Source organism: Myxocyprinus asiaticus, chromosome 32 (genome assembly GCF_019703515.2).
Source record: "Myxocyprinus asiaticus isolate MX2 ecotype Aquarium Trade chromosome 32, UBuf_Myxa_2, whole genome shotgun sequence".
Taxonomy (NCBI): Eukaryota; Metazoa; Chordata; class Actinopteri; order Cypriniformes; family Catostomidae; genus Myxocyprinus; species Myxocyprinus asiaticus.
The window spans coordinates 33,643,742-33,658,553 of record NC_059375.1 but is presented as its reverse complement, the minus strand read 5'-3'; the positions used below and the strand labels follow the sequence as shown (position 1 = coordinate 33,658,553).

At 36.5% G+C, this 14,812-nt stretch overlaps 2 protein-coding genes across 4 annotated transcripts; one reads left to right on the top strand and one right to left on the bottom strand.

The window, feature by feature from the left end:
- Positions 1–9,909, bottom strand: tepsin (TEPSIN adaptor related protein complex 4 accessory protein). 3 transcript variants are annotated; one of them, XM_051667047.1, is made up of 13 exons: positions 9,509–9,909; positions 7,889–7,961; positions 7,706–7,797; positions 7,408–7,501; positions 7,201–7,268; positions 6,896–6,977; positions 4,446–4,514; positions 3,927–4,115; positions 3,299–3,485; positions 1,696–1,809; positions 1,442–1,520; positions 1,145–1,279; positions 1–483 (listed from the first exon to the last, which is right to left on the bottom strand). In XM_051667047.1, the coding sequence occupies exons 1-13, from the start codon at positions 9,545–9,547 to the stop codon at positions 10–12; spliced, it is 1,695 nt and encodes a 564-aa protein (XP_051523007.1). In that variant the 5' UTR covers positions 9,548–9,909; the 3' UTR covers positions 1–9. The 3 variants fall into 3 exon arrangements, with proteins under 3 accessions (XP_051523007.1, XP_051523008.1, XP_051523009.1); XM_051667048.1 differs by lacking the exon at positions 7,408–7,501; XM_051667049.1 differs by lacking the exon at positions 7,408–7,501 and having other exon boundaries at positions 7,706–7,806; positions 9,509–9,544.
- Positions 9,910–10,092: 183 nt separating this feature from the next.
- ndufaf8 (NADH:ubiquinone oxidoreductase complex assembly factor 8) lies at positions 10,093–11,767 on the top strand. The gene is made up of 3 exons (XM_051667084.1): positions 10,093–10,355; positions 10,476–10,586; positions 11,566–11,767. The coding sequence occupies exons 1-3, from the start codon at positions 10,275–10,277 to the stop codon at positions 11,584–11,586; spliced, it is 213 nt and encodes a 70-aa protein (XP_051523044.1). The 5' UTR covers positions 10,093–10,274; the 3' UTR covers positions 11,587–11,767.
- The last annotated feature ends 3,045 nt before the right edge of the window (positions 11,768–14,812 follow it).

The following is a 14,812-nucleotide window of genomic DNA, read 5'->3' as shown; positions in this document are numbered from 1 at the left end:
AAGTTGGCATCAGAGATTGAGGAAGGAGAACGCAGACACTTGCTCACTGCAATGCTCAGGTTCACTAGCAGTAGATGTGGGTGACCCTGCAGTTCTCTCAAAGCTTTTCTCAGTCACACAGTCTGTGTCTGTAGTGGCCACCACACCTGTCTGGCCATTTGACTCGACAAGAACAGGTTCAACCAAACATACAGGTTTGCTTCTGTTCACCAGCTCCATTCCACTGAAGAGCGTCAGTCTGGGAGGTTCTGGGACCCTGGAGCTATCCGTGGGTCTGTTTTCCTCCTCTGCTTGTTCACCTTTCACATGAAGTGACTTTTCTGAAAGGATTATAGAGATTGCTGTTTCTCCAAATGTTCCTGGAGGGATGAGGTTGGTCAAAGATTCGGTGGGCTGCTGTGAGACTACGGAGCGGGATGACGCTGCACGGTCACACCCGTGATTCGTAACACAACCAAGCAAAGCCACAAACTGCCTTAGGAGCTAAATAAACAAAAAAAACCAGTTAGATAAATGCAATAAAATGGGTCTATGTATGAATGCACTCTTGTCCAAAACAACTCCATCAACATTCATTCACACATGCCATCATCAGAAGAACTCTCACATTTGATTATTGCAAAGCAAGCAACTCCACACTCTAATAAACACATAACATACCATTATATAACATAACATTAATTACTGGGAGAAATCATGCATTTCTTTTTTAGATGGAAACATTTATCAATTTTCAGTACTGAATAAAATATACATACATTTATATTATCCATTTCTTTCAACCATGTACGCCATCCTGAATGAAAACTTTTTCCAGAGTTTGTCATCATGCATTCTGGGACTGCCTTATTCACAAAGAGCCATTTTGACCAAAGCAAGTTTTTTTGTAAACATAATTTTGTTGCTTTCTACATAAAACAGCACTTGTATCGGGAGTGCACTTGTGATGCCTAAAAATGATGCCTAGAAGGGCAGTACACTAGGCTTTGGAACAGAGCTAATAGAGTTTCATTCTATACCTATATGTATAGAGAATGAAAAGAGAGTGTTAAATAGCACTTGGGTAATTATGTTTTTATTAGTAAATATTAGCTACCGAAGAACCTGCTTCCTTTTAACTCGAACATGGTTTGGGTCATGGTACCTTGGCTGCCTTGTTGGCAACAGGCCCTGTTGTTCCTTCACTAAGTTGTGCAAGGCGTTTGTGTGTGATATTGAAAATGTGGTCTAGAGAGAGGAAGTCTGAAGACATCAGGCAGGCAAGAGCACACAACGCCCTCTGTAGGAAGTAAAGAGAAATTGGTTTTGCGCTTTCAATATTAGAGCCAACCATACCCGGTGAATCAGTTAAAAATGAAAAGTTCATATGAAAGTTCTTACAAGTGAATGACAATGAATTTGGATATTCTGAGCCCAAATATACCATAAGAGGAGGCTTTACCATTTGGACAATTTGGGTGTGATCCTGGAGTTTGCGAGAAAGAAGTTCAACAACCACCTCACAGTTCAGAGTGGAACATCTGAAAGCAGAAAATTATTTTAGCTATGACAGTACTGACAAATGGAACGTATAAACTTCCACTAAACAAAATCAACATGCTCTGATATTATAGTCTAATGGTGAATTGTAGACCAATATTCAGCTCCTACTAATAATGCCAAAATCAAGCACAGGTCAAATAATGAATCATTTACTCTTTGATGAAGTGCTGGCTCTCCTCTCTGGATAAGAAGACTTTGGAGCCACTGATCAAACTGTTGATAAGTGCCATTTCCTGACCACAGTCCCCAAACTGCATGGCCTCCACACTGATTGAAAAGAACACAAAAATCTCAGAATGGCTAGACTAATCTCACAAAACTCGTCAAGAACATGTCAAAAATCAAAAGAAAGAAATAAGAAATTATGTTTTGCTGAAAGAAAAGTAAGCATTTTTAGTGCCTTTTTTTGTTTGCATTGTGACATTTTCATTACAATTCATTACCGTAGTGTGATAAACACTGCAATACAGTCAGTAGCACATTATTTATATTGATATTTTCCCAGCCATTTATGTCAAATACTTCAGTTGGATCAATCAATTGAAACGGTCACCTCATTGTCTAAACCATAACTAGAAAATCCTAAAACAGGATATTATAAAATATATCAAATGTTTAAAAACAAAGGAATTCACAACAGGGCATTTTACCCCCTTTATTTAAAATGTGTGTAGCATTTTTTGTCCCCTTTGTGCTTGTTAATTCCTGACCCTGTTTCACAATGCAAAAAATACTAATGGTCTAAACATAGGCTTTATTTCCTTTATATTTATTTTGTATATATATATATATATATATATATATATATATATATTTATGAAATATGACCCAGACATGTTTTCATAAGGATTACTCAACCATAATTATTAGGGATGCATCACCAAATATGAACATTTTTGGCAGATACCGATTCCGATTTTAACATTTTAAGTTCTATCATGGTGTAATGGATAGTGGATTATGCCATACACACCGCTAGAGGGTGCCGCTTGCTTACTCGATGCTGACTGAAGTGCTGATTGCAGTCTATTTTTAAACACAGCCTCAAGACCATATTGCGATTTCAATCTTAACTCAATCAATCATGCAGCCTTAATGGCTTCCATATCAGTGTTTCAGAAGTCAAAGTTTGTTGGTTTCAAAGCATTTTGGATGGTTTTTACTTCATGTATAGGTAACTGTCACGTCTGTAACGACGATTTTTCCTCATTAATGCGAGAACGAGAAAGAATAAAATGTAAATATTACATGTTCTTAGGAGTGCCAACCCTTCTACTGTCTGTGGCTATCAATATTTCTGGATTGTACATTTAAATTTAAAGAATTTGTAACAAATGAACCATTGGTTATTTATATCAGCGTTTTCATGCTTAAAACCGATTTGCCGATGATTTTAATTTGGTCATTAATTGGCTGATAAATGTTGGCTGTGGCAGCTACATCGGTGCATCCCTAATCATCATCATAGAAATGTAGAATCTAACTGAATTTGGAAGCATAAATTAATTCTTTGTCCAGTTTTTTTATCCATTAGGCGAAGATGTAGTATATCAGTTTATCAATACACAAAATCACAGTGGACACTCTATGCTGCTATTTAAACACTGGAAATAAGATGCCAGCATTTAATTTCCCCTAAGCTATGCAATGACTTGGCATTAATAACCTCAAACACTCAAGAAAGCAATGCTGAGTGGTGACTTCCATCTAAAGTACAAAACAACCTGCCAGCAGTGCAAGGCAGCCTGACTCTTACTGCTCTGGTAGGTCGCCGCTCTCCCGACTTGCCCCTGAGTGGCTGCCCGAGCCACCCGACTTACTGCTTCTGCCCACTGAGGACTGGCTGACTGGAGTATTCTCCTGGGAGAAGTTGTGAGAGGAGCTGTTCCCACTGTCCATTTCCTCCCAGCCTCCACCAGCCTGTCCTGGACACCTGTGATACGCTGAAGCAAAAAATGAAAATTCTGACATTATTTACTCACCCTCATCTTGTTCCAAACCCGTTTTACTTTCTTCTGTGGAACAAAAATAACATATTTTGAAGAATCTTCATGTAGCTGTTAAGCTCTAAAAAAGACCAAACCTAGAAAGCACCATCGAAGTAAACCAAGCAACTCGTGGGCTATATTCCAAGTCTTCTTAAGTCATACAGTAGATTTGGGTAAGAAACAGACTAAAATGTATGACGGTATTCACCTTCAGTGAGTTATTTCAAGAACCGCTGCAACCAGATCACTGACCTGTGTGAAGATTCTTCAAAATATAAATGTTTTTGTTCCACAGAAGGAAGAAAGTCCTACAGGTTTGGAATGTTACTTTAACATGCACTTGTTTTTTTTGTTGTTTTTTTTACTTTTAAAACTTACATGACTGATTTGGCTCACCTCTGTGGCTGTGGGATTGGATGTTGTAGGCACATGCTGGCATTGCCATCTCCACAGTAGCAGAGGGCGCCACTACAGCGTGGTAGTGGTTGTCGTGGAGACGGATTCCAGGATGCTCTGTTGGAGGAAGGACAGCGCTGGCAACCACTACGGCAGCTTTCTGAATCTTGTCCAACAGAGTCCCTCCACCTTATGGAGAGATGGAAACATTGCATGAAATAAGAGGAAACTACATGACTTGCATTTGTAAGAAATTAAAGTCATAGTGGTTATCTCAGGATTTGAATGAATGAAATTCAAGGGATAGTTCACCTAAAAAAAAAAAAATCTGTCATAATTTACTCATATGATGTTTTATCTTCCATCGTACACAAAAGATGATGACTGATGCTAACATTTCATCTAACATCTCCTTGGGTCAATTTTCTAACATGGGTTTGGAACAACATGTAAGTCTAAGTAAATGATGACAGAATTTTCATGTTTGGGTGAACTATCCTTTAAATGGCTGCTACTTACTAGACTCTTTTCTTCCTGGGCTGTATCCAAACCCCTGCATGCCAGGCCTGTGTGACTCTGAGCCCATTCCTGCAAATCAAAGGCTTTAAAGTCACAAGTTTGTATGCTAGAAACAAGCTAGAACCAGAGATGTGCACTATTAGCATGTCTACATTACATTTACATTTATTCATTCGGCAGACGCTTTTATCCAAAGCGACTTACAAAAGAGGAAAACATAAGCGAATCATCTTAGGAGACAGTGGTATGAAAAAGTGCTGTATTACAAAGTATCACTAGCATCATAATAGTATTCAAAACAGAATAAAGTGCAACAGAATTTATTTATTTTTTTTTTTTAATGACTGGTTAAGTGCTCATGAAACTCATGGAGCTTCTGTCTACATACAGAAGCTTCAGTACATCGATACATAATTTAACCAAAAATGAAACTTCTCTCATCATTTACTCACGTGTATGACTTACTTCTGCTGAACACAAACGAAGATAAAAAAAAAAAAAAAACACTTGTTAATTTTTTATAAAAGTGGTCAAATCCATATCTTCTGAAACGATATGATACGTGTCTGTGAGAAACAGATCAATATTTTAGTCCTTTTCCACTTTCAATTTCACAATCTTTTTTTTTTTGCTGATTTGCATTCTTTGTGCATATCACCACCTACTGGGCAGGGAGGAGAATTTATGGTAAAAACGAACTTAAATATCGATCAGTTTCTCACCCACACATATCGCTTCTAAAGATATAGCTTTAACAACTGCAGTCTTATGGATTACTTTTATGCTGCCTTTATGTGCATTTTGGGGCTTCAAAATGTTGGTACCCATTCACTTGCATTGTGAGGACCTTCAGAGCTGAAATATTCTTCTAAAAATCTTTGTGTTCAGCTGAAGAAAGTCATACACATCTGGGATGGCATGAGGGTGAGTAAATGATGGGAGAATTTTCATTTTGGGTGAACTATCCCTTTAATAGTTGACTATTTAACTGTTTAATCCTCTTCCTGTGGCTAAAATTGGCATATATATATTTCCAGGAGGTACACACTTGACTCGACTGCACATCCTATCACAGAAACTGATTGTGTGTAGCAGTGCACACTTATTCATTATGCAAAATAAACATTGTAGCGGATTTACCGTATGGAGAATGGAGACTTCACCTGCAAGTGGTGAGCCAGGTGTGGGAGAAATACGGGCAAGCTACCGCATCTCTTTGCATCACCCGAATACACTCACTGTAATTTGAACCAGTGTCAAAAGCAAGATTGTGTGATAGAGACTGAACGGCAGCCAGAGAAAATAACAGTTTTGAGATTTTAAACTCCAGCAAATTTAACTACAATATTCAATTTGTTTTATTTCTGTTTGTATAGTGTCTAATAATGCATATGCCATGTAGACTTAAGTTTATTTTGCCAATAAAGCTTGATATGAATTAGATTAAAACGGCAGAAGATTTTGCCCAACTTTTAATTAAAGCATGTCAACTGATTTTATGGCATGTAAACATACACTCACTGAGCACTTTATTAGTAACACTATGGTCCTAATAAAGTGCCCGACATGGTCTTCTGCTGTTGTAGCCCATCCGCCTCAAGGTTCGACATGTTGTGCATTCTGAGATGCTATTCTGCTCACTACAATTGTACAGAGGGGTTATCTGAGTTACCACAGCCCTTCTGTCAGCTCGACCCAGTCTGGCCATTCTCCATTGATCTCTCTCATCAACAAGGCGTTTCCATTCGCAGAACTGCCGCTCACTGGATGTTTTTTGTTTTGAGGAAACTCTAGAGACTGTTGTGTGTGAAAATCCCAGGAGATCAACAGTTACAGAAATACTTAAACCAGCCCATCTGGCACCAACAATCATGCCACAGTCGAAATCACTGAGATCACATTTTTCCCCATTCTGATGGTCGAGCATTAATTGAAGCTCCTGACCCATATCTGCTTGATTTTATGCATTGCACTGCTGCAACACAATTGGCTGATTCAATAATCACATGAATAAGTAGGTGTACAGGTGTTCCTAGTGAAGTGCTCAGTGAGTGTATACTTGTTTCATTTTATACCTGTAAAAATGTGTCTAATTAACAATATCCGCAAAAACACTGGACACTGGACCATGTTTTATTAAAATAAATGATGACTAACCAATTTCTTGATAGTTTTTAAGACAAAGTATAAAGTAAATATATTAATGATTATATTTTAATGTTTGTTTTAATGTACTGTGATTAATCACAGAAAACTGTGCGATTACTTGTGCTAAAAAATTTTATCAATTTACTGCTCTTCTTAAAATGTATCTGCATAACATCACAAGGACATGAAGAGTATTGAAACGTATATATATTTATTAACACAAAAGTCCTGGATTACAAACATGCTATATGAAGATGTTTGAAATCAGATATAAACTAAATCTGTACTCTTAGTGTACTTACCCATGGAAGTTGTTACTCTTTTACATGGAGAGAGTGCAGAATCTGGGGACATGGTATCATTAAAGAGAAGGGTAGCCAACTTCTATAATGAAACAAAGCGTACAGCTCAATATGACAATTCACACATTATTGCAAGAATTCAATATTGCATATTTTTATATAAATGTATATCTATTTTTACTATACCATACATTATAAAATACAACCCTTTATATAGCATACATTATAGAACAGCATGTATTCTTTAAATGGAAAATCATACTGATTTTATCAATCAGATGAGGATTGCACAGAGACTATTTTACCTGAGCCGAGCTTCTAACTTTCTGAAAGGGCGCATTCCCATGGACGGGGTCTGGGGGCCCGCTGTAGACTAAGAAAGAAGAGGACAATTCTAGACAGGAGCTGAGGAATGATCTTGGCATTATACAAGTACATAGCTTCTTTAAAATTCATTGGACTACTCTTTTAGAATGGTCAGGGCGTATTGTGAATTGTTCAGACCTCCTTACCAATTACTTCCTGTATAAAAGTAGCATTCCGCCGTAGCTCTGTGAGGAAGTGAGGTGGTCCATGGCTAGATAGGTGCAAGAGGATCTTCAGGACCTTAGACCGAGTTAAAGAGGCACAATAAGTTTTTAAAACACTCAATAACGCAGAGCTTCAGCCAGGCAAACCTAAGCAAGATGCTTGTGAGATCCTTCTCACAACACATTGGTGAGAGTTCCTTAATCACCCCTTGCTGAACCTACAACCTTTAAGTTACCAACCAAGACCATTAAATCACTAAGTCACACCAACCCATCTCACCTTGAGTTTGACATGGCAGGACTTCACCTGCAGTCGCTCCAAGAGGTACTCCAGAAGACACTGGCAGCATCCCACTGACTCATGGGAAATTTCTTAGGTTACATTGAGAGTCAAGGATTACATCACAGAACATTTATTATTCTGTCCTACCCTAGACTAGCAGTTATGTTTGAAAAAGGATACTGATGATTTCCTCAAAGATATAACCAGGACAGGGCGATTCGTCATCTGCTGTTGCACGCATGAGTGTGGGCACCTGAGATAAATGCATCAAAGAGATGAGCATCCAAAGTGACTTAAAAGTACATTTATTACAGGGTCAGTGTCTCTGGGGTAACCTTGGGTTAAATTTACCCTATTTATTTTTTTAATGCATGTTACTGATCTTATTGAGATCGATTCATCCATGCGTATTTGCGATTTTATAAAACAATTTTAACCTTGTAAACTTTAATCAAACTGTCTCAACTTGCTCTTCCAGTGAAATGCTGACCTAGGCAAGGGTTAGTCAGTTTTAACCTCGCCCCTTCAAGAGTCATGTAAACAAACCTGGAGTCAAAGGAGCTAATGCAAAGACCAAGAGGTTTATTTTCGGCTGTTTCCCTCTCAAAATCCTGTTCTCTACCCGAAACTACCTTGGTTACGGGCCCGATGGCTTAAATTTACTTTTTAAAGGAGGAACAACGGCGAATTCTCGATGGGTTCAAGACGTTTCATGTCTGAATGCATAGTACCACCATCCTAAAACCATGGTATTAACATGGTACATGTCCTAAAACCATTTTACGTGTCTAAAAACCATGGTACAACCATGGTACATGTCCAAAAACCAAGGTATGTGTCTAAAAACCATGGTAAAGCCATGGTACATGTCTAAAAACCATGGTATTGCAATAGTACATGTCCAAAAACCATTGTACGTGTCTAAAAACCATGGGACAACCATGGTACAGCCATGGTACATGTCCAAAAACCATGGTACGTGTCTAAAAACCATGGTAAAGCCATGGTACATGTCCAAAAACCATGGTATTGCCATAGTACATGTCCAAAAACCAGGATACGTGTCTAAAAACCATGGTACAGCCATGGTACATGTCTAAAAACCATGGTATTGCCATAGTACATGTCCAAAAACCAGGATACTTGTCTAAAAACCATGGTATTGCCATAGTACATGTCCAAAAACCAGGATACTTGTCTAAAAACCATGGTATTGCTATAGTACATGTTCAAAAACCATTGTACATGTCTAAAAACCATGGGACAGCCATGGTACATGTCCAAAAACCATGGTATTGCCAAGTTACGTGTCTAAAAACCATGGTACAACCATAGTACATGTCCAAAAACCATGGTACAGCCATGGTACGTGTCCAAAAACCATGGTACTGCCATGGTACATGTCCAAAAACCATGATACAGCCATGGTACATGTCCAAAAACCATGGTACCTGTCTAAAAACCATGGAATTGCCATGTCTAAAAACCATGGTACAACCATGGTACAGGTCCAAAAACCATAGTATTGCCAAGTTACGTGTCTAAAAACCATGGTACAACCATAGTACAAGTCCAAAAACCATGGTACATGTCTAAAAACCATGGTCTTAACAAGGTACATGTCCAAAAACTATTGTACGTGTCTAAAAACCATACCATTACTTTTTGGTTGTTATTTGTTAGTGTCTATAAACAAATATGAATCACATCTACAGCTATCTAATAAACAACATGGAAATCAGGGATGGCGTTAAAAAGAGCTGAAATTACACAATTTTTCAAGCTGTCACAGATACGTACTTTTTGTAGGAAAACCATCCGTTCCAGTAATGTAGCCATGATGGAACAAACTGTGTTTTAACGCTCGTCTATGTACCATTTGTACCCCTTCCCTTCTTCTCGTGCGGGTCCAACATACCCAAGAATATCTACACAAATCAAACGGACCTCTGCTTAGTTTCCACACTCAATGCCAACTGTGTAATGATTTTGTTTTTTTTATTGTATTTAACTGCTTTTTGAAATAAAAGTGACTCGGAAACACACATAACAATCTATCTTTGATAAGACTACATACAACTACGCATTAAAATTATTCATAAAACATGAACTACAGAAAAGCAGTACGCGATTGAATTGAAGGTTGTTTTAGCCTATAGGACGCTGTCATACACGACAAGTGACTGAATACGGAAGTTAACCCAAAGTGGAAGTTCTCAATCCTCTTGAAATGTCTTTGAAATGTATTCTTCGTTTCTATTGGCTCTTCGGCATACGTAGCTAAGTAAAAAAGAGAAAGAGAACCAATCAGTGCTTTCGGTTTCCCGACGAACGCACTGATTGGCCAATCACTTGTCAATTGGAGGTTATCTCAAGAGTTCACCCAGTATGGCGCTGTCCATGTTGAGTACACACAACTGATGTCTCTGTGTAAAACCTCAGGCTTTCGTGCATAAAAATGAACCGATACAGTGTTTTTGAATTAATCTTAAAGTATTAACAGATTTCGGCCTCACCAAATGATTATTTTGTTTTAGAGAAAAACTGTAAGAGCCCATAATTTACCATGTCTGGTTCAAACGTTTGGACTCGCAGCAGAGCGCGGATGAGACTCTTCCCGGAGCTGCTTGCCCAGTGCTCAGCAGAGGTACTTTGTATATGTACTGTCCAAAATAATATGTATTGTATATATAATATCCTGCATATGCAGGATTATGCTTTGTTCCTTTTATTTATTTTTATTGTAAATATGTTTTTCGATTACTAGGCAGCTGCCTATGGTAAATGTGTGTCCACCACAACCATTGGCAAACAGGAGCTGACCAAAAACATGTGTGCCAAAGAATTTGAAGCATTGAAGAGCTGCTTTGAATCGGCCGTGAGTGGATTATGCAGCATGTGGATAATTATTAGCTGTAAATTTAAAGGGACAGTTTACCTAAAAATGAAAATTCTCTCAATATTTACTCACCCTCATGCCATCCCAAATGTGTATTACATTCGTTCTACTACAGAACACAAACAAAGGTTTTCAGAAAAAAATAACATAGTTCTGTTGGTCCTTTCAATGCAAGTGAAATCTGAAGGTCCAAAAAGCAGATAAAAGCAGCATATAAATGCCTGTTTAGTTTCACTTTCACATCTGAATGTGAAAGTGGAGATTTTTAGCAAAAAATAAATAAATAAATACTGATGTGTTTCTCACCCACACCTATCATTTTGCTTTTTAAGATATGGATTTAATCACTGGAGTTGTATGGATTACTTTTATGCTGCTTAGGACCTTATATTGTGTATATATATATATATATATATATATATATATATATATATATATATATATATGTATGTGTGTGTGTTATTGTGTATTTCTATATATACTTTATTTTCTATACACTTTATTTTTATATTTTTTTCTTTTATTATTATCTCTGTCTTGTTGTATTGTTTGTGCTCTGGATGCTTCTGTTACCAAGACAAATTCCTTGTATGTGTAAGCATACTTGGCAATAAATCTGATTCTGATTCAAAGTTCTTTCACTTGCACTGAGCTGAGCTCTACAGAGCTGAGATATTCTTCAAAAATCTTATTTTGTGTTCAGCAAAAGAAAGTAAGTAATACACATCTGGGATGGCATGAGGGTGAGTAAATTATGAGTATTTTCATTTTTGGGTGAACAATTTCTTGAAGTAAATACATCCATTTACACATTGCAGAATTAAATATATATAACACTTAAAGAGTAACTTATATATATATATGTGTGTGTTTGTAAAGTACGTTTAAAAAAAAATCCTCTAAATAATATTTTAATATTTTTGTTGGCCTTTTCTAACTACTTGTGTTATGTTTGCAGGCGAAAAAGGCTGTGAAGTGAAGAAAATTATGCATAAATGGCATGTATTAACATTGACGGTGTTGATTATAATTTTAACCAGCCACAGAAGAAAGTTGTGTGATAAATATCTTTTTATCATATGTACATTTGTCTTGTTTAATTTTTCATTTCCCTATATATACATATGTACAATAAAGATTTGTAACAATGTGTTCAAAATGCATAATTGTATTCCAGTCCACACAAAAGCACAATAACACTTTACAATAAGGTTCCATTGGTTAACATTAGTTAATGCATTAGGTATCATGAACAAACAATTAATAATAAATTTGTTTACAGCATATATTAACCTTAATGTTAGTTAATAATAATTTAAAAAAAAATTGTTCATTGTTAGTTCATGCTATTTCATAGTGCATTAACTAATGTTAACTAATACAACACTTGATTTAAAAAATGTATTAGTATATGCTGTAACTAACATTTACCAAGAATAGTAAATGCTGTAAAAGGTTTGTTCATTGTTAGTTCATGTTAACTAATGGAACCTTATTCTTAACTGGTACCATCTTTTTTAATGAAATTTGGAACAATAAATTATCTTCCTTTTTAAGGCGCAATTACCTAGGTTAATTTATAGAGACAGTATGGACTGCGTTATATGACCATTTGCATCATTATATAGCTGTATCAATATATCAGAATTGGGATTAAAGGGACAGACTAATGATAACCAGACATTCCTTGTTGTTGGTATTTGATGGGGGAGTGGAAGAATGAGATATGAGGTGTCACATGATGGGTAGTCATTATCACTGCCTTGATCGCAGGCTCCAAATTTGAATTTGCTCCTGAAACATAGAATGGCATTTTTTTTTAGGGCTTTTGTTTCCAATCTGACAAAATTCCAATCGGGCGAAACTTGAAAGGCCAGCTGATTAATGTGTATCCACGGGGTGCATGTCACTGGCACCACAAAAGATTATGGGCTCTTAGTCGTCTCGTATGGAACGTAAAGCTGTGCCACTGTTAAATACACCCTTCCTGCACAATCTGCACCCTCATTAGCCAGATGTTAATTGATAGGAGGACCATAAAAGCAGGCACTAATGACTTGGGATCAACTTACAATTCAAGCAGCCAATTAGAGGAAGGGTGACAGCTCTGGTATATAAAAAAAAAAGATATATATATGGTGCTGGCAAAGTAAAGCCCTGTATAGAAAAACACATGCTACAGGTTACGCTTATTCACAATCTTTGTACATGGCTGTCCTTATGGGGTTCATTCACACATTTTCAGTGCACTATAAAGTGTTAATAGAAAGAAACCGGTCTTGTGAAAATGGTTGTGTTTGGTCCAAATTAGCTATAAAACCTAATGGGTTAGGGGTGCTTCTGTCTTGCATTGCTGACATTGAACGTTGCTTATGCAGATGATCAGTCCCTGCCTTCACTGGGTGTTAAATGACCACACAATGCCTTAATGTCTGCCATCAAGCCACTGGTTTTCAAGTATTTTACATGACATGATTTACTAATCTAAAACTATTTTAAACATTTTTCTCATTTTTGTATATTTGGGGGGGAAAAAACTGACATCTTATTTTTCAACCAGGTTTATAATGTAAGCAAGGGATGGGAACACAGAGAATGTTTCACGAAGAGCTGCCAGTACATATACATAATCGTTTTATTAATTTAACCCAATTACAGAGCAAAAGGTACTTAAAATATTTGTGTTTAGGTCAAACAGTTCTTAAGATATGGGTCATCATCCTCTGCAATTTTCTGCAAATGTAACTTTTGTAAATGTAACTAATTTTCTACACATCCTCTGGTAACTTAAATAACTGTATGGGTATGTGAACCACTTTACTAACCACTGAGAGGACAGTATTGCATAAAGGTCTTATGACCTCATACAAGATTTTGTTTCATTTTTTTAAATAGCAAAAGAAAGTTCCCAAAATGTGAGATCAGGAAATTTATGAAAAGAATCGAGTCTGTTAACCTGGATAGTTTAACCAGCAAGGTAAGGTATAAAAGGTGCACAGATTGGAAAACAGACAAAATCCACACACAGTGTGGGTGTAACAGGCCTCACATGCATCACTGCACAACATTAAACCAAAAGGCACTGACCAGAATGAAATCTTCATAGGGAAGAATATGGAATGTAGAACAACAGATGCAATCTCAGTCCTTATATAGAAACTCAAACTAACAGTGAAAACATTTGACTGTGGAAATGGTATGTTCAGCACAAAAAGAAAACAAAATGAAAAAAAATGTTATGGTTCAATTTCACTCAAAGAAGAGAGTACTTTCTTGAAGTGACAATACAGGGTCACAGACAAGCTAGACATATTGAAAATAAAGCAGATCACATATTTATCATCAGTAAAAACATCTTGTATTCCAAGACAATCATTTAAAGTTGGTTTGATAACTTATTGTGTGTTATCTGTATATTTTGAGGGAAAATGTGTACACTCTTTCAAAAGGGCATAAATGAAATTAAATTAGAAAAATAAAATAGAAAAAATAATGTCTTTGGATGAATAATAAGGAAACCATTACGTATTTAAAGCCTTTTCTCAAAACAAAGAAAGAATCATTGATACAATTCTCTGGATGTTTCGTAATATTTAAACCATAAATCCAAGTTTTCCAATTCAATTTCAAAGTGTCAGAACACCCTGAAATACTTCTTAACAAAAGTATGCGAAAAACACTGAATATGCCTTAACTTAGAGTAATAGGAGAAATCTCAAATCATGACATTTGCTTAACATTGAGGTAAGGTAACATTCACACTCCATTTTTATTATAAAGAATGGCAAACTGAAATCACTAAAGAACAATTAAAGGGATAGTTCACTCAAAAATGAAAATTCTCTCATCATTTACTCACCCTCATGCCTTCCCAGATGTGTATGACTTTCTTTCTTCTGCAGAACACAAACATAGATTTTTTGAAGAATATTTCAGCTCTTTAGGTCCATACAATGCAATTAAATGGTAGCCAGAACTTTCAAGCTACAAAAAGCACATAAAGGCAGCATAAAAGTAATCCATACGGCTCCAGTTATTTAATATTTGTCTTCTGAAGTGATGCAATCCCTTTGGGTGTGAAATAGATCAATATTTAAGTCCTTTTTTTACAATAAATTCTCCTTCCCATCCAGTAGGTGCGATAAGTGAAGAATGCGAATCGGCAAAAACAAAAGATGTGAAAGTGAAAGTGGAGATTTATAGTA